Here is a 24312-nt window from a genome sequence, read left to right as displayed (position 1 = left end):
TGCTGAATTGATATATTTGTTAAGTTTAATGATATTAGATTGCTGTATTCAGGGGGAGTATTATTACTTTTCCTAAATATGGTGTAATCATCAAAAAGGGGGAGATTGATACTCTCAAGGTTTTGATGATCACACTGCCAGCAAGCTAATAGCATAAAACTGATGCTTGTTAGCGAGCTATCAATGGAATATATGCATGTGCTAACAGCTTAATGAGTTTCAGTGTTATGTTCAACTGTCAGCAAGCTTACAGGTTATCATTCAGGCTTATCAGCGAGCTCACAGCGTGAACAGAATAACAAATGGATAAGGATCAAAGTCGAAAAGCAAGGAGATTTATTAGGAATCGATTTGTAAGGACTTTAATATTTATATATGACTTATATAAATATTAGAGCTCAGTTTTAAATCAGAATTTCAAACAAAAACGATTTCCTAACTTATAGGAGTGTTTATCTCTATTTCGATCTTATCTAAAAACACATCCTATTTGATTTCAAATTATGGTTTTATAAATAAACGTTTACTGAGTTGTTTCAAACGTCTTTATGCTCTTACTCAGTAAAGATAACATTATTCAAACGTTCATTATTAAAGCAAATTAAACGTGAGGTTGTTGAACCAAGAACGTTGGATAGTTTGTTGAGTTATGACCGTTTGGAATGATGGTATATAAACTTGAGTGTGGTTTCCGTTTTGGTAGAGAACAAGAACACACTTCAAGCTTCTGAAATACAACACACTTACATTGCAAAATCTTTACTTGAGCTCTAGTGCTTATATTTGATTATATATCTATATTGAGTTCATAGTTTCGGTTGTATTACACTCATACATTGTATTGTTCAAAGTGTAATGTTTTGTTGCTGTGTATCGAGCTTGTGAAACAAGGGAACAAGGGGACTAGTTAGCTAGAAGAGTATACTTGGGAAGTATAGGTCTTGGAGAGCTTTTGGTTCGTGGTTCAGGGGTTTCAGCAAGCTGATAACAGGAACAAGGGATAAAGGGAGTTATATTATTGAATCATTGTAATCGTTGACATTATTGATTAATAATATAATCTCTTACCAGTTGGTAGGGGACCAGGACGTAGACCATTAGGGTTAGGGGTCGAACCTGGCTAAAATTCTCTGTGTTGCTAGCTTACTGATTATATCTGTTTTGCATTGCATCTGCATTGTTAGCTAGCTGACTGTTTACTCTGATAATTAACAGCAAGTTGTCTGTGACAGTATAAATATTAGGTAACATTAAAAATCGGTCATATTAGCCATAACACCTATTCACCCCCCCCCTCTAGGTGTTTAATTTCAGTTTTTTTACCACTATGTCACTTGACATTAATATAATACATATTATATGTATCTGTTATGTGAACAAAAGAATATTTGATATTTTATTTAGACAAACTTAAATACCATCAATTTTGGATAATCACTTTTTTATATTTATTAATATATAATATATCGGCCAATAATATAAATTTATAATATATGATTTTTAGTCTACTTATATTTAGAGAAAATTTCGATATCATAAAAATGACTAGATTAAATATCGTACATTCTGAAAATTTATTATATAAGAATTTTTTGTCTCAATCTGAGACAACGTTGCCTTTAAAAGACACAGTTGCTGAAATGGTACATGAATTCGACACACTATTGCTAATATATCCACTTTATATTTAAATGATTGTTGATAATTTTGAAAAGAATACATTCTCGAAATGCAGCATATGGCAAATAACTTTACATTCACCCGCATTTCGTCAAGACAAAACACTACTATCGAAAATTACTTAGTATTTTACCATGTATACATAGATATAATGATATATATTTAGTCACAAAAACTTTAACTATGAATAGGTGATTGATCATATTTTATAAACAAAATATGTGTGAGCGAATTTTTTCCTATAAGTGAAAAAAAATCAAATTAAATCATCTGCATGGATAGAATGATCGAAAATTAATAACATGTATGCGTGTATAATAGATATGATTTAAAATGTAGAAATAATATATACATACCGAATTAGCCTATAAGGTTAAAATAATAAAAATAATTTTATGTGTCAAGTTTTATAAAAAAAATATAAGGAAATCGTCATTCTCTCCTCATATCATATAATTAATGTAGTCGTATCTTATCTTTAAATTAGTTTTCATTTAAAAATTTAATATCCCTATAAATTGAGATACACATCTTTTATAGTCCAATAATTAGATTATGTTTCATTTTAAATATATTATATAATTATTATTAAAATTAACAAACAAACAAATCGAATTAAAATATAAATTTGTGTATATATATAAAAGATAAAGATTTAAATGATTTAGATGATATACTTAAATATTAATGCTCGAATACAATATCTTATATCACTTGAATACATGTAAGCTGTGTAGAACACTCTCTTCGTACTCTACTTTAGAGCCGTATATAATTGACTATAGGTACATATGTTATATTGTCGATTACAAATACTGGCTTATAACCCATGCAATACACATGTGTATTTAAATAGCTAATAATTTTCTCATATGTGTTGACATTAATAATTGATTATGATATGTTGTTTATGAGATTGGAACCCTTAACTTTAGCAGCATAGATTTAGAAATATGAATTAAATTTAACGCTTGTGATCAATTCAATCAAGTGATGTAACTATTATAACTCAGCGCCCGACTATAAACTGATGATCAATTTTTATATGTGTTTAAATTAATAATTTATTATTATATGTTGTTGACGTAGCTTGAACCTTTTGTTGCAAGGATGCAGAATATAAAAAAATTCAATCTAATGGTTGTGATCAATTTGAATAAGTGATCTAATGGTTATAAGACACTGTACCGACTAACCAACGACAAAACTTTTGCATGTTTAGTTTTAATAATATAGTGTAGCTACAAATTTATTATAAACATTTTAACATTTCAATTTCATTTTATTTTTTTATTGCGTTGAATTCTAAAAATAGTAACTCATAGAATTTATATCCAAATAAAATTTTTAAGCCAACAAGTATAATTCTTAAAATTGATGTGAAAAATAGCACGCAGGTTATTGTTAGAAGACGATAATATTACAGAGTTCACAAAATATATATATCAATAATCATTTTAAATATTATAATATTGAACTGGTCGTATTCAAATTCTACAAAAAAAATCTATTTATAAATCCAATTACTAGATACTGTACCTGCACGGGTTTTAGGGCTAATTAGTATTAATATATGAAATAATTGTTCCTTATTATCTACCTTTAGATTAATACTCCCATCCTCCCACTTATTTTGTCCATCATTAATTGAATTTCAATTTTTATTCATGTATCTTAAACAAACTGTGATAGCAAGTATGAGTAAAGTAAGGGGCTCGTCCAGAATTTTCTCCATTTAAGATCATTTGATTGATTTTAGTTTGGCTGGACCACTTAAAAAAACATGACCTCATATTTGTCTCTTGTTTATCTGAGTTAGGTCTTCCTTTTGAACTTATCTTTATGAGCCTGATTATTAAAACAATTTAACATTTCTATTATAAAATTAAATATTTGAAATTTGTATAATAAAAAAAATATTAAAATTTTAAATATGTAAAATTCATCAGATATAAGTATATGAATGGCAAAAAATATAATTTATTTTTAAACATCAGTGACTCAAATTTACTTTATATAATAGTATTAATTATTTAGCATAATATTTATATTAAACTATAAGAATACATTCGATAAAAAAAGTTTTATTAAATGGCTTAAGTTTCATTTTTCATCAACATATTAAATTTTATTTTAAAATTAATTAAAAAAATATAAAATACATGATAAGCCCAATTATAATTCATGCTATAAGTTAGTCATCCTATATGTATTATTACCATTTCTTATATGTATTCATTAATAATATTATTAATATTTTTATTCAAAATTATAGACTGATAGAATTTTAGTTTAGTAATTGATAAACAATTTAACAATTATGTTATTATAAAATTAATAGAAATTTTTTTAAAAAAATAAGTGTATATAATATAATATTAGTATAATAAATTCTACGTAAAAGAAATTGTGATTGTTGAATCTGCGACGTGCTCTAATTAAAAAAATATTTATATTAAATAATATATAGTATAAATAATAATTAATAAATCAAATTTACTGATAAAAAATCATGAGATTCATGAATTTTGTCATTCAGATGAAATCGATAAACAAACAACAATTTTTATTCACCATCCAGATTATTCTTTCATACAAAATTTCAACAAACTATGTTATTTTACTAATAATTTAAAATAATTAACACTTAACTTTCTATATAATTGAATTTAGCCAACAATAACGAGGACAAGTAGAATCGTGATCGGTATCAATTGAGACCGAGGGACTATATTTTATGGTGTCATACTTTATTTATTGTGCCTACAAGGACTCACTCCAGAATTTTATCCAATTATTTAATGATCTTAACCAGATAAAATTCTAGTTTTTGCCCCGTATATTGATGAACATGTTGTTTGGATTTTTCAAAATGTAATAATACATTGATATTGTCAAAATCTTGTTATTTTCAAGTAAGGAAAAAGCATAATAATTAAGACACTGATTCAAACTAGAGATGAAAGAAAAAAATTGGATATATTTTTTGGTGTACCTAGCCTTTTCTTTCTCTGCCAATAACAATTACTATCAAATATGTTTAGGATCAAATTTAATAATAATGATAGGATTTAATCAAACTATGGCGCCATAATACATTAATAATAAATCAATTTTTATAACAAAAAACGACATCAATTAAGGATAATTTCCATCCATAATCGTCCCTGCGAAAATGAGTCAGCTATACTTGACTACTTGTACAATTTAACTCGGCTATTTCCTACGAAATTGGAACAAAATCATATTCTGAAACTTGCTTCTAATATACCCAAAACATAATTTTAATTTTTGATATTTTTCATCCAAAAATTCTAAAAAATTATAAAAATAAAACGGAGCGATTGTGAGAGGCGCCAACTACACGGCCCTTGCTTCTTCTTTAAAAATCGAGCATAATTAAATAATAATCTGAAACAAAATCAGATTAAAACTTTCAAGCTACTATATTCCATAAATAATTAGAAATATAATCAAATTCTGAAACTTGCTTCGAATATATCCGAAACTAAAAAAGGTAGTTCTAATTTATGGTATTTTTCATCCAAAAATTACAGAAAATTTGAAAAATAGAACGTGAGAGACGCCACCTACACGCCCCTCGCTTCTCCTTTATATCTTTATATAAGTATATTGATGAGCTTTTACTTGTGACATTGCAATGAAATAGAATTCATTTTAGCATCATTATAAAATTGTTCTTTTCATTATATTATTTATTTTCATCAATGAGGCGTCTTTAATATTATTTTCTCAATACACATAAATTAGGGTCGCGCTAAAAAAAAACCCAACTAGATAACCACTAAGGTTTGCTGCAGAACCCTAAATTTTAAATAGATTTTTATGATCTAAATCTAAAAATACATGTTTTTCCATGTTTTTTCAGCGTTGTGTATGTTCAAAAATAATTTTAAAATATAACACATAGATATTGACTAATACTAGAATCCTAACTAATACTAAAAATAAAGTAAGGGTTCTATGGGTTCTCTCTATAATGATTCTCTCTTAAACATGACCCAATTAGTAATTGTAAAACTAAACGTTTTATTTTTATAAAATAATATTTTAATATTTTTTATTTCTTTATGTTTTTTAAATTATAATAAAAAAACCTTTATTTTAATTTTTCAACTTATAAAAACAATTCCATGAACATAAATGGGGTGTCTAGCATTTGAAAAGAGTTTCATGAAAATAAATATTGTGTTCAAATCAGTTTTCAGTAAAGATTAAGGAGCTAAAACTAATTTTAAAAAGTATAAAACTGTAAAGAGTTTCCAAAATAAAAAACAATACTATACACCATATATATAAAAAGTATAACTATATAAACAAATTATACTTTTTAAAATACAAAAATAATTTTAAAAAATAAATGTGTTTTTAATTCGAAATGCAATTTTAAGAAGTTATGAAACTGTCAAGATTTTGATAATCACACTAACAACAAGTTATTAGCATGAAACTAAATCTTGTTTGCTAGTTAGCTGACAACAGATTATAATTGTATTAACAGCTTATGATTTTTATCTCGTGTCGAAAGTGAAGCCAAACCAATGGATTTTGATATTGGATGTACTAAACACATTAGTGGAGACAAAACTCAGTTTCTTAGCTTAAGGATGAAGAAGGGTGGTCGTGTCACAATTGGTGATAGAAAAACTCTTCCTATTCTTGGTAAAGGAACAATAGGTAATAATATCATCTCAATCAACGAGATACTACATGTTAAAAGGTCTCAATTATAACTTGCTTAGTATAACACAGTTTTTTGACGATGATCCTATTGTTAATTTTGGTTAACTTGTTTGTGCTATACTTGTTGGTGCTAATTAAAAAAACCTCTATATCTGTACAATGAGAAAAATATCTATGTTTTGAACTTTAAAGAACAGGATGCAGGTGTTTGTTTAGCAACTATGGATTTTAATCTAGAAATTTGGCATAGAAGGTTAGGACATGCTCATATGGACATTCTGAACAAGCTGTCAGCAAAACAACTAGTTCGAGGATTGCCCAAATTGAAGTATGTCAAGATGGAGACATGTTCTTCTTGTCAATCTTGAAAGCAAACAAGGACACCTCACAAGGCCAAGAAAATGGTGTCTACTTCTAAATCCTTAGAGCTTCAATTCATTTAGATCTTTTTGGTCTTAAAGCTAATAAGAGTATTAATTGGAGGTAAACAATATACATTTGTTACTTATTAGAGCAAATCCAAGAGATACCTTATAATATATCCTAAGTCATAATTTAATGCATTTGATGAAAAATGTGGATCCAACAATGTCCTAGTGATGCCTTCTATAACTAGGACAACCTCTTCACACCCTATTAATAGGGCACCTCTCTACTTGTCTAAACCTATATTTAATAATAAATTCTTATATACACTCCATTTCTCTCTCTACTTTATATTGTGTTTTAATGATGAAAAAGAATTTTTAAACATATATTGAAAATAAGGCACATTGTTGGAGTTGAACTTAGATAAACATGTCCTAAATCACTAGGACATCATTTTTTATATTATATTTGAGGCTCCAACTAGGATACTGTTGGGTTTGCTCTTACTTATTGTGAAGAAAGAGGAATATCTCATGAGTTCTCAGTACCTTGTACACCTCAGCAAAATGAAGTTGTAGAGCGTAAGAATAGATCTTTGCAGGAAATAGCAAGGACTTTGCTTCAGGAGGGCAAGCTGCCAAGAAGTTTCTGGGTAGAAAGTGTTAGGTATCAGCCCATTACAATGGTAACATGGACTTTGGTGATCCAAAATATATAAGGAAAATAATTGTATGTTTAGACAATTATTATAAAAGGTATGTTTTGGTCACAAAGTTAGAAGACCCAGTTAGAATTAGATTCTGATTTGAATTATAAATCAGAATTGGATTAGGATTATGTTTAGGTGTTTTAGAATTAGATTCCGATTTGTCTAAGTTTGAGATGACTATATATACATAGTCATATTGTGTTTGATAGGTTTGCTCAAGATGTAGACTTAGGTATCGCTTGCGGGCGGGTGCTTAAGTAGTAGGCTTGAGTATCCAAGTTTGGTTGACTGTATTATTGATAACGGTTTTGATTAATAATACAAGTTGGGACGTGGGGTTTCTACGTCAAATATATTGTTGTTTGTGTGCTTTGCATTAGAAGTTGAATCTCATCTTTTATCCCTAACAAGTGGTATCAAGAGCCGAGGTCAGCATCGTGATTGATGGGGTTGAGGATAAGTTCGAGATTTAACTGATAATGGAAAGTATGATGAAGGATTTGCTGGCAAGAAGTTGCGAAAGTGGAAAGAGACCAAGTTACGTGCAGTATGACGGTTGACTTGCACAGTGGATCAATCATGATGGACTCAAGATGGAAGAAGATTGGATCGTTCTTCTAGAGGCTGGAAGATTGTGAAAGCAAGGATCGGGTTACATGGAAGGGCACTCGTGGTTGATGCACGTGATTTTGTAGATGGATATACTGTTATGATGGAGAACGGTGGTTGGGAGTTTATTAATGTAAAATTTGGTGATACTCAAAGTTTGGAAGAACGAGAAAGGAAGATTCTTGTTCGAGGGGAGACATTGACGGATGAAAGTCTGTATCTTGATTGTGACTATTGATTCGGTTATGGAATTGTATTGGGCTGAAGGGGAGGATTGTTAGGTATCATCCCATTACAATGGTAACATGGACTTTGGTGATCCAAAATATATAAGGATAATAATTGTATGTTTAGACAATTATTGTAAAAGATATGTCTTGGTCACGAAGTTAGAAGACCCAGTTAGAATTGGATTCTGATTTGAGTTAGAAATCAGAATTGGATTAGTTGTTTAGGTGTTTTAGAATTAGATTTTAATTTGTCTAAGTTTGAGATGGCTATATATACATAGTCATATTGTGTTTGATAGGTGTGCTCAAGATGTAGATTTAGGTATCGCTTGCGGCGGATGATTAAGTAGTAGGCGCTTGAGTATCCAAGTTTGGTTGATTGTATTATTGATAACGGTTTTGATTAATAATATAAGTTGGGACGTGGGGTTTCTACGTCAAATATATTGCTGTGTGTGTGCTTTGCATTAGAAGTTGAATCTCATTTTTTATCCCTAACAGAAAGTATCAACACGGTAAGCTATGTTCTTAATAGGATGCTTATCAGGCCAATTCTAAACAAAACTCTTTATAAATTGCTAAGGAAAAAGAAGGCGAACATTAATTTTTTCAAGGTTTTTGGATCCAAGTGCTTCGTAATCAAAATTATTGATAATGACGGTGAATTCGATGCTAAATCTTATGAAGCAATATTTTTAGGTTATTCTTTAACTAGTTGTGCTTATAGAGTACATAATTTATCTACTAACCATATTGTTGAAGATTCTATTGATGTTTCATTTCAAGAATATACCGATGACCTGTCAAGGGAAGAGGAAGATTGTGCAGGTACAAGTACTGGCATCAAGCTGACAGTGAAAGAAACTGGAACTCAGCCAGTTGACAGGTCAACTTCTACAACGTCAGAAGGCAAATAGTCAACTGAACCTACCTCACCTCTTGAAGAAACTTTGGAGAAGTTGTCAAGGCTACATTGGATGACTCTAGAGGTAGAACATTATCACGAAGCCAAGAATTTGTTAATCAAACACGTCCAAGGAAGATTCTAAGGCATATAGAAGTCATAGCTCAACATAATCTTCGAAAGTCAACTAGAACAATGAAAAATCATCTACCAGAGTTGATAATTGGTATAAATCAGTTGGGATCGATCAAAGGAAAGCTCAAGCCAACATTTATGCTTATACTGCCTTCACAGCACAAGAAGAACAAAAGAATAGATATTTCTCATTCTCAAATCTAGGTGGTTGCTTGACATAGACTTCCTCCTTTAAAAATCCATTTAAAATGTACTTTTTACATCCATTTGATATAGCTTGATCTTCTAATATCATGCCAAATATAAGAGCATCCGAATAGATTCCAATCTTGCAACCGGAGGATAAGTTTGATCAAAATCAATCCTTTCTTGCTGATTATAACCTTGTGCAACAAGCCTTGCTTTGTATCGAGTAATCATTCAAAATTCGTCAACTTTATTCTAGAATATATACCTATATCATTCCAATGATAGAAGAATCCTTAGGTGAATATACAAATTTCTTAACATCACATCTTTCAAATTGATTGAGTTCTTCTTGCATAACCATGATCCAGTTTTCATCTTGTAAAGCTTCATTCATTAATCCTAAACTTATCTTTCTATTTAAACAATTTTTTTTCTTATCTAACCCACGCCATATTTCCTCGTTGAGCCGGCTATTGAAATGTAAATTGAATAATACAGTAAATCACGATGTACAAACAATTTTAAGTACATACTGGAAGTTGTGTTGTATGCAAATCTATTCATAATTTATTTATCGGTATACATGCTGGTTGGAAACTACTTTCAAATGGGCTTGGTTCAGGATTTGGAATCTACCGTGAATGTTTAGCCATTTAATTATATGGTAATATATATCATGAATTAATATAAATGTATACATAATTTATGACTGTTTGCAATTCAAAATTACTGTTAATTTTACATGCAACTTATATGTTGTGTAAATGTTTATAAACAGTTGTTTAATCCCGAGCTTACTGACTATTTTTATTATAAAAATTTAGAATTTTTGACTAGGATTTTCCTAATAGAATTAGTTTTTGGGAAGAAATGGGATATCAAATTTATATCGGAAACCGAGAGGTCCTGCCGGAAAAATCTTAATTTATTGTACTGCAGAATTCGGATACTATGTAGTCATGTTTGATTAAACTATCTCTGAAATAAGGCCAAGAGGGGCTGCGTTTTGCTTTGTAAATTAAAGTTTGACAGCCACAAATGGAATGAGAAATTTGAGTCGATGATTCTGCAAAGAGAATAGACCTATGACCTAATGTGAATGTCACCAAAGTATATATACATTCCAGATCAAATGGAAAGAGTAATTAAATATAAGTCTATATTATATCCTAATATAATAAGCTATTTAATTTATAATGTACTTAAATATACTCCTTGAAATATTTGAAACAAATTTTACAGTAATTAACAACAAATTTAATAACTAATTTATGATGTATTATATTTATAATAAATAATAAATGAAGATAGTTTGCTATATATGTGTGTGTGAATGAACAAGGAAGGCTGAGAAAGAATAAAATGTAGTAATATAGTACACCCTGGACATGACCAGGACATAAGTATAGCATGTCCAGGACATAATTATATACACGCACAGATAAGTACACAAACCCATATATGATATACCCATTATTTACCATCTACTTCTGGATTGATAATGAGTTCTATTCTTCCGCTGGTTTATATTTTTACTACATCCATATTAAATATAACATTCCTATGGTTTACCAGATATAAAAAGTTGAATGCAATTAGCTGCGGTGACAAATTTGTGTTAACACATTTTGTAATTCCGAGAAATATAACAAGATTGAAATCCCATGATCACAACCACACCTTAAGTCGTACAATTAGCTTCAGATCTCTTTAATCTTTTCTTAACTCCAAATCCAAAGAGCTTATACAACTCCATGGTTATCCTAGTCCAAGGCTTTCATCTATTCAGCTGCCTACTTCTATACATCTGCTTATAACCCATGCAGACACATATTACATCTACACATAATTAAGTACATAATTCATATATATGTTGGTACTGATGTATGCAAAACTAATCAACCTTGGTTCCCAGAAACTATCTTAAATACAACAGGTGGGCGATGATGAAGAGACGAATTAGCAGTTTAAAACATTTATACACATATGTTGAAGTTATTTATTTAGGGAGATTTTGTGTTCACCTGGTGCTTGCGAAATCATAGAGCTTCCCGGTGCTAGAAAAAATCATCAGTCCGACTTCAGCATCACAAAGGATGGCTAATTCCTTGGCTTTCTTAAGCAATCCACTTCGCCTTTTGGAGAAAGTGACTTGCCTGCTTGTGGTGTTGTCAATCCTCCGGATCACAATTTTCCCCCTTCCCATATCTTCGTATCAGCCTTGTGAATTTGATCAAGATTAATCAGTTAGGTCTTCGTCGGTGTAGTATCGTTAATTCAGAGAACAAATTGAATTGAAAAGATCGGAAACAGTTAAGATTCTGAGTAAGATTTTATGAAGGCAGGTATGCTGAGATACATAGGTAATACTAAAATAGAAATTTTTCGATGTTGTAAAGCTCCAGAAAATATCATAAAAATGAACAAAAGCTAAATAAAGACAAGAAGAGAAGAAAGAAGCATGAAGGGCTGATTGAGAAGGCTTACTACTTTGAGGCCTTGATAGATCTCAATGCAGAAATGAGAGGTCTTCCTTTAGAGAGATGTTTTCCAAAGCAGCTCTTTTCTTTATAAGGAAAGCTGAAAGTGGTATCAACTAGGAGGATTAAACATAGGACTATCTGTGCCCATTATTGTACTTACCCACATGACCCCTATTACTATTTGCACTCCTGAGAGTAATAAAAATTGTGTACTCGCCCACATTCGCAGGTTGGGTCTAGTCAGCAGCAAAGGTGATTCACCTGTCATCTTTGTACATGAGACCGTTCTCTAATATCTTAAGGTTGTATTGTTAACAGTCTAACATGGTTTTAAAAGATTTTCTGTGATTAGAAGTTCAGTAAAAAATTGAAAGTACACCCACAAAAGTTAAATATACAAAGATGCTTATTCAAAATTTATCTAGTAATTCTATTAGAATATTGTGATCCTCGTAAAAAAATATTTCTCTAACATCTCGTGTGTATCAAATTGAGGCTAACTGAAAATTTGAATTGAATTGTTGTTATATTTTTTTAAAATATATTATAGATATGAGAAACAATTTTATGCCACAAAAACTGACGTATAACATTATGATATTTTCGAAAATCAGCCACATGAGTAAATTACACTCAACATGTGCCCCAACTGTAAGTAGGCGTGGCAATTTGACACGTAACAGGCTAACACGAAACGAAACGACACGAAAAAAAGGATATGGGTTTTGATTTTCGATACACGAAACACACGAAAGCACACGAACATGAAATTAGACGATAGATTTCGTGTCGGATATGGATTTTCATTTGGGGTACACGAAATACACGAAAGTACACGAAATATTTATAGATAATATATGTTATATATATATATATATATATATATATTATGATATATTGAATATATAATTGAGTAAAAAGTATATATTTATATGTATGTGTGGATATATATTGCAGATACATTAACAAATTTATAGAGAATTGTGTACAAGTATAAATATATCATTCATATTTAATAAATTTATAAAGGAAAATATATATTAAATCTATTTTTCGATTAAAAATATATTAATATTTTTATATATAATATACACGAAAGGTACACGAAATATACACGAAACGTTTCGGATCGAATACGGGTTTCAAATTAGGTACACAAAATTAATAACGGACGGATACGGGTTTCACCCTCGACTACACGAAATACGAAAATACACGAAACGAAACGATTGCCATGCACCCCTAACTTTAAGGGAAGTGAACATGTCAAGTGGAGGTCTATGACCTAATTTCGAAATCACTGCAAGCAGGCAGCAGAAGGGTTGCAAGTACACACAGGTCGAGCAGAGAGGGAGAGTAGAGGGTTGAGAGTAAGGAAATACTTACCTAGGAGTCCCACAAACACCTTTAATATTGGAGGAGAAAGTGTAAAAGTAGTGCATATATTTAGAATATTGGTTCATTGTCGTACGTATAGATGATTGACATGTGGTTGGTGGTATAGCAAAACCTCGTACTAGAAAGGCTTTGAATCGGAGGTTTTTGTTTGTTTAATGATTCCGTACGAGTCCCCTGTCAATGTCCAGAAATAATCATTTAAGAAAGACTAGTTGATAATAAAAACAAATATTTTCGTCAATCTTATTTAAAAAGAGTTAATTTGAACCTCACCTGCTAGACCTCCCTATATCAAAAGATTCTAATATGCTCCTGCAATTTGCAGTCATCTAAAGAAATTATGCCGTTTGGTGTGTATGCGTCTAAGTGTATACCAAAGTACACCAATTAGGCAATTACTCTCCAGTTCCACCTAAATATTTATATATAAAATGGATATCGATATTAAGAAAATAAATGGAATAATGATGAATAAGTAAGAAAAATGAGAATATTGATGGGACCTATTAAGATTAAAAATATCAGTTAAGTATAATAGAGAAAAGAAGGGAGTTGGTTAATGTTTATAATATATTATTTCGGGTCAAGTTCTATGAAGTACATAAAAATATTTTAGTATTATATTTATTAAATTTTGAAAGGTAAAGAACTGGATGCGACATTCTAAAAAAACAAGTGCAAATAAATGGTTGGGACATAAAGACTAAGTGGTGGAGCTGCATTTTGTTTGACATGAGGTGAGCCGATTTTAACTTTTTTTGAAACGAGTTGAGCATATTTCAATTTTTCAACCTATAAAAAAAGGATATTTAAGATTGACTAATATTAATAAATGAGTCGTAGTAGAAATTTGCTCATAAACAATTTGAGTCGAGCTGAACTCGAAACAAGTTGTCCATAAACAGTTCATATATAAACATGTTACTCGCTTGTAAAATGTAATTTCAATATCAAGCTAGACCTCCCCATATCAAAAGATTCTAATATGCTCCTGCAATTTGCAGTCATCTAAAGAAATTATTCCGTTTGGTGTGTATGCGTCTAAGTGTACATCAAAGTAAACCGATTACTCTCCCGTTCCACCTAAATATTTATATATAAAATAGATATCGAAATTAAGAATATAATTAGAATAATAATTATGAATAAGTAAGAAAAGTGAGAATATTGATGGGACCTATTAAGATTAAAAATATCAGTTAATAATAATAGAGAAAAGAAGGGAGTTAGTTAATGTTTATTGTATATTATATTGAGTCAAGTTATATGGAGTACACAAAAACATTATAGTATTATATTTAATAAGTATTGAAATGTAAAGACGTGGATATGACATCCTAAAAAAAAGTGCAAAAAAATGGTTGGAATAGAGAGAGTAAGTGGTGGAGCCGCATTTTGTTTGACATGAGGTGAGCCGATTTTAACTTTTTTCAAACGAGTTGAACATATTTCAATTTTGCAACCTATAAAAAAAACGGGATATTCAAGATCGACTCATTAATAAATGAGTCGTAGTATGCTCATAAACAATTTGAGTCGAGCTCAACTCGAAACAAGTTGTCCATAAACAATTTGTATATAAAGATATGTAAAATGTAATTTCAATATCAAGCTATCGTAATAATCACACACTCACACTTCCACTATAAATTGTTTTCACCAGTTTTTACTTGACCAATTAAAATTCGTAAAATATAATTATAGTCCTAATAGTTACATTAAAGTTCATTACGACAAAATTTTTTGACGCGCCACAATTTCCTTTGGGGCTTGTATTCTCATTCTGCAATCTACCTCCTCTTCCAGCAGCCTAGGTTTTTTTAAGCTGCTTCTTAACTTCCATAACTGTTATTTTTTCACCAGGAAGGCCTAAAGAGACATATATATATATATATATATATATATATATATATATATATATATATATATAGATATCTGTGTGTGTGTGTGTGTGTGATACTAACTCACTGTTACTGATACAACTTTTTTTTCCTCTTTGAATTTAAAAGGTTCATAGAAGACATGTATATGTGCTTATCAAGTATTTAATGGACACAGTAGAGTGCCAAGTGTCAAATGATCATACATCATTTGAACTCTGCTCTGGGTGGTTTTTTTTTTTGGGTTAAATGGCGTTTTGGTCACTCAACTGAATACGAACTTTCACTTGGATCATCAAACTCAAAAAGTTTTCATTCAAATCACCTAACGGTGTAAATATTTCAAACGAATAACTAAACACATGAAAATTTTTACGGCCGTTGAATATGTTTGACTTTAAACGGTCTGCCGTTTGATAGTGCCACATCATGTGACACATCAGCTTCTTAACCCGCTAATCTTTAAACCCGATCCAACACAAAACCACATATTTATCCTAATTTAGAACCCTCAATTCAACCTCCAAATTAACCTTAATTCAGAAACTCCACCCCTAAATTATACATACAACTTGAAGCGAAGATGTAGACATCGAATCATACTATCAACTATGTACCCAGGTTTGAGCCATGACGAGAATCAACTTTCTTGGGACTTCATTCGCAAGATCTATGAAATTCTCACCGCTCAAATGATCTTAACTACAATCATTTCCTCCTTCACCGTTCTTTATGCTCCGGGGAATGAAGTGCTTCGTGGGAACTCTGGGCGCTCGTCCTACTTGTCTTGCCTCTCGTTTGTAAGCCTTTTCATATACACGGGACTCTAAATACGCGAAATTTGTGTGATTTGTTGAGGTTTTGGATAGTTTGTTTTGTTGTGATTGGATCGGGATTGTAGTGATACTAGATTTGTGTATGTTGATGAGACTTCTGTGGTTATGTAATTGAATTTGGGTTTAGGGTTTGTTTTGAAAATATGAATGTGTGTTGTTTAATTTCTACGGGGATATTGGGGGTTTTTGTTGGTCACGTAAGCAGCCAACTCATTTTTCCGTCCAAAAGTTAACGTTACTAACGGCCAGTGACTTGATTAAAAAATTTTGTTAGTGCAATTATTTGACTGAAAGTTTTTTGAGTTTGATGACCCAAGTGAAAATTCATAGTCAGTTGAGTGACCAAAACGCCATTTAACCCTTTTTTTGTGTGTTAAGCCTCTAATTCTCTTTTTTATTTGGGTTTTTAAGTCAAACACCACCGAAACTCTCCCTCCCTCCCTCTCTCAGCAAGTTCTCTCTCTCTCTCTCCCTCCGTTCTCTCTCTCTCTACCTCTCCCCCTCTCTCTCTGCAGGTTCTTACTCACTCTCTCTCTCTCCCCCCTCCGATTCCTCTCCCACACATACATATTGATCTTAAGAGTTCACCAAGTTTCTCAGTTATAACTTTTTCTTTGTTTAATATATTTCATAACGATCAATCATTCCGTAGCGTATCTGCTTTAGCCATGATGATCATGTAACCATCAAACACTCCACATTAACCACTCAAGGATTCTTCTGAGAATCAATAGCTTCTGCCACTTCCGTTTGATTATATACTCAAATCTTGCGATCGTCTATTTGGTCGGTCGGATTTCTGCTTGTTGCCCCTCGCGAGCTTCTCGGAGGATTTGCTCAACGGTGATTTGGATCGGCTCTGAATTTTCGCGGACGCCATTGATGGTGATAATAATGCAGATTTTGTAGTGGTGTGGCCGGAGAGGATGGAGGTGCCGGTGTTGGATCAGAATCAAAGCCGGAGTCAGTTTCAAAACGGAAGCATTAATTGTGCCTTAATTGAGGGCGTTAATTCTACGGAATTTTGATGATAGCAGATGGAAGAACATAAATGTACAAGTATTTGTAACTATAAAGATTGATGATAGTAGGAGCTTCAGAAGATACACGAGTTTTTTTGTAAATATTTTGTAAAGGATGTATTTTTTTGTAGGGTACTCTTTTTCTCCCTTGAGTTTTTTCCCATAGGGTTTTACTCTTAAGGGGTTTTAACGATGCCCAATTTGGGGGTTTTCTTTTCAGACATTAAAGGTCACATCGTCTAAACTTCCGCGAGTACTTGCTTACTTTTCGGTTAGATTGTATACTTTTGTGGACGATAGAAACTCTGATCCATAGGACATTGTATCTTCGATATTTAGTATCAATGGAAATTTATTTTCCTTCTCAAAAAATAAAAAAAAATCTCTTTTTATTTCTTCTCACTTGGTTTTATATTTTATTTATATTAATGCTCCTTTCACGGGAAAAATCCAATCTTAAAATGTTCTTTACTTTTTAAAATGTACATAATAACAAATAATTTTACTAATTAAGTGTTCTTTACTTTTTAAAATGTACATAATAATACATACTTTTACTAATTATCACCTTAAGATCCTCTCAAATTTTTTAAAATAGTATACCAATTTAATATTGAACAAGAGTACATAAATTGCAGGAGTATGTAATACATTGAGATTTAATTTAAATAAGAGGGCTGTTTGGGTAAACTTAAAATAAGTACTTATTGTTTAACGCAAAAAAGTGAAATAGAATTTAGAAGCAAGTTAAGACATAAGTGCTTAAAGTTCTGGGAAAGAATTTGAAGCCGTGAAACAAAAGGTAGTATTCCCAACTTATTTTAAGTACTTCTTCACTTTTTACAAAAAAAATACAAATAAGTGTGTCTAACTTATAAATCCAGAAGCCGGGTTTTAAGCCCGACCAAACACCCCCAAGATTTGTTGTACTTTTTAAGTTCAGTGTAGATGTAAAGACTGATGAATAGGTAAACAATGTGATCAGATGAGGGGGCTCATTCAAAGTTAACGGCATGAGTGTAGGGATGGCAGAAAAATCTGATCCGAATGGATGATCGACCGTTTCAACCCGAATGAGTTTTACCGAATCCAATATTTTGGATTTGGATTTGATTTTTAGACCCAAACGAGTTTGGATTTGGATTTAAATATTAGAAATTCCGTAACGAAATCCGACCCGAAATCCAAATCCGATCTGATACCCGAAAAAAAATCCAAATAGTATATATTATATATTATATATAATATTTTGGGCCATAATATATATATATTATTATACATTTCAATTATTATTTAATATTATACTATAGGTCATGAGTCACGTGCACATTCAAAGGTCTCAACTCTCAGTCTCTCACAAGGGCTCATTTCACAAGGTCTTGTGACCCCTCATTCTAAAATCTCATATTCATATGCTCATCTTATATCTTGGCCGCCTATATATATACATACATAATACATATATATATATATATATATATATATATATATAAGTATATATACTTAATTTTATTTATAATATATATAGATAAGTGTGAATGTATATATTTTTGAGTGAGATGGTGTCTTTTTTTATTTAATTAATGAATTACTTTAAAACTTCAGACTCTGTATAATGAAGATTTTTATTTAGAAATGTTAAATACGGTTTAAGATTTTATTAATGTGTAATAATTTATTATTTATGTAGTTTAAATATAAATTAAAAGAAATTTATGTGCGGGAAAATCAAAAATAAAATTATTATAGTACTACTTATTTTTTGGAATTCGGGTTTTGGATAAACCCGAACCCGATCCAAAATCCGTGGATTTGGATAATTGAATTTGGATTTGATATGAGAAACTTGATTGGATTTGGATTTGAATTTGAATTTTAAAATAATTTGGATCTGGATTTGAAAACAATTTGGATTTGGATTTGGATATTTTATATGTACGAACCATACCTACCTGTTGCCATGCCTCACGAGCAGTGTGAATCTCCGAGGCCTGTCCCTGCCTTTTGTTCACACTCGCCATCACTTCAAGAAGGTTATTCGTCTATGAATCAGGCCAACGAGAACAATTACATAAATAATCATCACTACAACAATGGTTAGCTCGGATGATTAGGTTTAATTTCCGTCGTAAATAGTCCAATTTGTCGTAGTGTATGGACTAAAAACTTCAAAACCTCTGTGATAAAAAAAATAACTAGAAAAGAATCAAATATAAGAAATTATAATACATAAAAGAGATATTTACAGAGAACCAATTTCCAGAAAAGAATGACAAAACTATCTAACTCAGCTCAGCTGAAATGCTTTCTTTTCTTGATGCATTTGGACTTATTGGTTGTATAGTGTATACTTCTAATTCCTGTATCTTTATTACCTTATTAAATCAAGCAAATAAATGTTTTCTTCTGCTTGCTATATACTTGGCGGTTGCTATTCTACTCTGCAACAATATTATTATATACTACTCCCTCCGTCTCAAAATAGTTGTCACATTTCTATTTTTGTTGGTCAAATTGACCAAGGATTATAAGTGATTCGCTCATTATTTTAAAAAACTGAAAATTACATCTTAAAGTATATTAAAAGTTGTATCTGATGACATATTTTATTTTTTTTTGAAGAAAATGAGTGGATTTCATTAAGCAACATCAAGCAAAAGAGTCTCCAACAACAATTCTGGAGGAGACGTTAATATGTTTGGACAATCTAGCGAACAAGGTAAACGAGCCATAAGATGGGCTGCCTTGTTTGCCTGCCGTTTAACAAACATTACTGAAAAACCTGGTCTAGATAGTAGTGCCACACGACAATAATCCAGAATGTGACCTACTTTTAAATGAATCTCATGAGCATTTTTAATCGTTTGCACACAAAGGAGAGAATCAGACTCAATGCATACTTTTTGGTGGGTCATCGAAAACAACCAGACTATTCCTTCCTGCAAGGCCAGTGCTTCTGCTTCAAGGACAGTGCTCACCATTCGGATACACATAGTTTTACCTGCCACAAAATGTCCTCGATGATCTCGAAGGACTAGACCTATAGTAAAAGTGTATGTTCCGAGTTTTATAGCAGCATCAACATTTAATTTAAAGCATCCCTCATCAGGTGGCTTCCATTTGTGAGACGATCGAGCAATAACTCCTGCACTCAGTGCTTGGAATTGAGACTTATTCTGTTTAGCCAGCTTCCAGTCTACTATTGATTTAGTGCTCCAGTCCATAGCCACTACATTAGTAACTACCTTGTCGTCCCAGACTTTTTTATTCCTGAAAAACCAGATGCCCCACAATACCTTAGCCAATACTTCTGTCTCTTCACTTGAAGCAATACTGATCTTCTGAAGGAGCCATTCTGTAACATCTTCCACCATTTGCATATCATAAACTATACCAGCATATTGCCAACAGCTGAGAGCAAATGGGCAGTCAAAGAACACATGAGCCATATGCTCAACATCTGACATACACATGGGACACGTAATTGGTAATCGCACTCCTTTAGCACTTAATCTTCTTCTAACAGGCACATTGTTTCTGCAGAAACGCCAAAGAAAGATCTTGATCTTGTGAGGAAGATTTAATCTCCAGAGCTTGTTCCAGCCATTTGATTGAATTATAGTGCCAACCCCCACATTGGACTCGTGCCAAAGTTGGTACCCAGTTTTGACTGTGTACTGGCCATTTGTTGTTCTTGTCCATGCTAGTCTATCTACTACATTAGTCTGAGGAATACGCATTGCCAGAATCAAGCGAGCATCTGCTTCAGTGAAAAAAGATTTCACCCTCTCAACCTCCCAACTCCTAGAATCAGATTGGAAAAAACTTGAAACAGGGATATGATTTGTTCCGTACTCAATGCCCTGTGTCACACAGAAATCAGTCGTGCCATGAATCCACGGATCTTTAACTGCGTTTATATCCACACCATCTCCTAGCACCCACTTGTATCCCTTAAAAATACTATTCTTTGCCGTCATAATTCCTGACCAAACATAGCTAGAGCCTAGACTCACAGAGGCATGAAGAAAATGTGAATTTGGGTAATAACGTGCTTTAAAAACACGAGCAACCAATGATTGAGGCTTTTTTATAAAATTCCAACAGTTTTTCCCCAATAATGCTATATTGAAACCATAAAGGTTTCTAAAACCCATACCACCTTTACTCTTCGATGTACTCATTGCGTCCCATGAAAGCCAGCTAATACCTCGTCGATCATTTGAAGAGGTGCACCACCAATACTTATTCAACATTCTTTCAAGTTCTTGGCAAAAGGACTTGGGTAGTAAAAAACATGACATACAGTACGAGGGGATAGATTGTGCCACATTTTTGATTAAGATTGATTTACCCGCTCGAGATATCGACTTCGACTGCCATCCCTGCAACCTTTTACGGACTTTATCTTTAACAAAACCAAACACCCTTTTCTTAGAGCGACCAACAAAAGATGGAAGTCCCAAGTACTTACCCTGCTGGAGATCATTACTTACACCCAAGATACCAGACAAAACAGCCCTCTCCGATTGTCGAACATTAGAGCTAAACATGATAGCAGATTTTTGAAAATTCACAGATTGTCCCGATAAGGCCTCATACTCGTTCAACAGAGATTTAACAGCAGTAGTTTCAACTGTATTAGCTTGAAAAAACAGAAAACTATCATCCGCAAATAACAAGTGTGTAAGAGTTGGAGCTGTTGGGCTAACCTGCGAACCACGAATACGACCCTCACAAGCAGCTTTGTCCAAAGCATTTGATAAGCCTTCCACACAGAATAGAAACAAGTACGGGGACAATGGATCCCCCTGCCTTAAACCACGGGAAGGACAAACCGGTCCTACAGAAACACCATTGAAACAGAATTCATAAGAGACCGTACAAACGCAAAGCATGATCCACTGAATCCATTTTTGACAAAAACCCATAGCTTGCATCCGTGCTTTTAAGTATGACCAATTAACCCTATCATAGGCTTTACTAATGTCCAATTTCAGAGCAACTTCACCCTCACTACCTCGACTCTTCCTTCTCATGTGATGAACAACCTCGAAAGCCACTAGCACATTGTCAGTTATGCTACGGCCCGGCACAAAGGCGGATTGGTTTTCAGAGATCAGATTAGGCAGTAGAATTTTCAACCGATTTGATAACACCTTAGCTAGAATCTTGTACAAGACATTGCACAAAGCTATAGGTCGTAAGTCTTTCAGACAACAAGCATTCTCCTTCTTAGGAATAAGAACAACATTTGTATCATTTAGTTGTGCTGGAAAAGAAATAGTGTTTAGCCAAATCTTACAACATTCATAGACTTCACGCCCCAAAATAGACCAGAAATTTTGAAAAAAAGCTGGGTTCAAACCATCTGGACCTGAAGCTTTGTCAGGGTGCATTTGCTTGATTGCAGTTGAAAATTCTTCAAATGACAAATCTGCAACTAACATTTCGTTCTGCTCCTCCGTAACACGTTTATTTTGTCAATTGATAAAATATTAATAAATTTCAGTCAAACTTTAGTCAATTTGATCTGCACAAAACCAAATGTGACAACTATTTTGGGACGGAGGGAGCATATACCAGCTCTCTCAGTTTGTAAACTTGTAATAAAGATGATAATATAACAACTAATATTGATATATAAAAGGTAAGAAGTCAGAACATTTCAAAGGTAAGAAAATTACATTTCGAAGTCACATTGTGCATGTTTACGAAAATTTAGCATCTTGAATATGGGAATATGTGCATGTGTTCCTGCAGAATCAAGTTGCAACTCGATTTTGTGGTAATATATACGAATCATTTTGATCAAAATTTAATTTTTATTCCAAAATTCATATCATCACTTTCAGGACTGTCCCTAAGGTCAAGTCCCGTTGTGCTAACAAATGAAGGAGAAAAACTTTCTTAGGGTCCCATAATTTTAACTTTTATTTTAAAATAGCACTAATCATATTAAAAACTCGTATTTTGATAGAATAATTGAACAGATGTTACAGTTTCTCTCATATCATGATGCAAAGCAAAGAAGAGAAGATGGAAAATATGTACTGTATTGAACTAAACTTGTTACAGAAATGTTGTTGCTATCAGCTATATATAGAAACAAGAATAGACTATAGCTCCACCACTCTCTAACTAACTCCTAACAATTTGCTGGAATTTCTTACTTTCTATTTATAGAAAATACAAATATATATGTCTCAGTATCACCCCCTCAAGCTGGACTTAAGGTGGATCAAAATGAAGTCCAAGCTTGATGCTTAAGAACTTGTGATGAGCAGCATCCAGTGGCTTTGTGAGAATATCAGCCAACTGAATAAAGGTGCTAATATGGACAATCTGAAGAAACAGAGATTGAACATATTTTCTAATGAAATGACAATCAATCTTAAGATGCTTAGTACGCTCCGGAAATATTTGATTCTCTGCAATATATATATGTTGAGCTGAACTATTGTCACAATAAAGATTGATTGGCTTTGGCACATGAACATGCAGATCCTGCAGAAGACCTTCAAGCCAAATCATTTCAGAAGTAGTGTAACTCATGCTTCAATACTCAGCTAATGAAGCAATATGAGTGCGGTCCTTTTCTTCCTTTTTCACAATATTTTTATTCCAATATCTCCTTTTATACATTAAAAATCAATAGGTCTCACAACTTCATCGACTTTTTTTCCTCTTTTTTAACTACTTTATATATGTTTCTTAATTTCCATGTACAAACCATTTGTAAACAAATGGCTTGGTACTTTATATATGTTTCTTAATTTCCATGTACAAACCATTTGTAAACAAATGGCTTGGGCGGAGGGAGTATGTTAGGAATATTTTTCTAATTTTATTGATTGAATTATCAATATGTCGATATCATTGTTAGGCCCTGCACGATGATTTTCACATGTATATCGAGAAGCCAAATTTTTACTGAGAATAATGAAATTATTTTACTAACACTATAAGAATACGAAAAGTCGCATGATTTAACTATCGTATAGTCCAAATGTCGACAATTAAACATGAGTTGAATTTTTTTTTTGATATTGTATTTTTCTCTACTGCGAATATTCTATGATCAAATATTCTGACTCATGCGTAGATTATGTAAAAAATTGTATAGTAACATGAAAGACTGCAGCGTGTAACAGAACATTTCAA

At 32.0% G+C, this 24312-nt stretch overlaps 1 protein-coding gene across 1 annotated transcript in view; it reads right to left on the bottom strand.

Annotated features, from left to right (window-relative positions):
- The window catches only part of LOC108198563 (MADS-box transcription factor 23-like), a 37691-nt gene extending 25583 nt beyond the window's left edge, over positions 1-12108 (bottom strand). Inside the window, exons 1-2 of the mRNA XM_017366317.2 lie at positions 12017-12108; positions 11554-11749 (exon numbers count right to left, since the gene is read on the bottom strand). Of these exons, the coding sequence (XP_017221806.2) occupies positions 11554-11735 (182 nt within the window). The 5' untranslated portion in view covers positions 11736-11749; positions 12017-12108. The remainder of the gene's footprint in view (positions 1-11553; positions 11750-12016) is intronic.
- Between the last annotated feature and the right edge of the window lie 12204 nt (positions 12109-24312).

Source organism: Daucus carota, chromosome 1, assembly GCF_001625215.2.
Source record: "Daucus carota subsp. sativus chromosome 1, DH1 v3.0, whole genome shotgun sequence".
Taxonomy (NCBI): domain Eukaryota; kingdom Viridiplantae; phylum Streptophyta; class Magnoliopsida; order Apiales; family Apiaceae; genus Daucus; species Daucus carota.
This window is presented reverse-complemented; position numbering and strand designations above follow the sequence as displayed.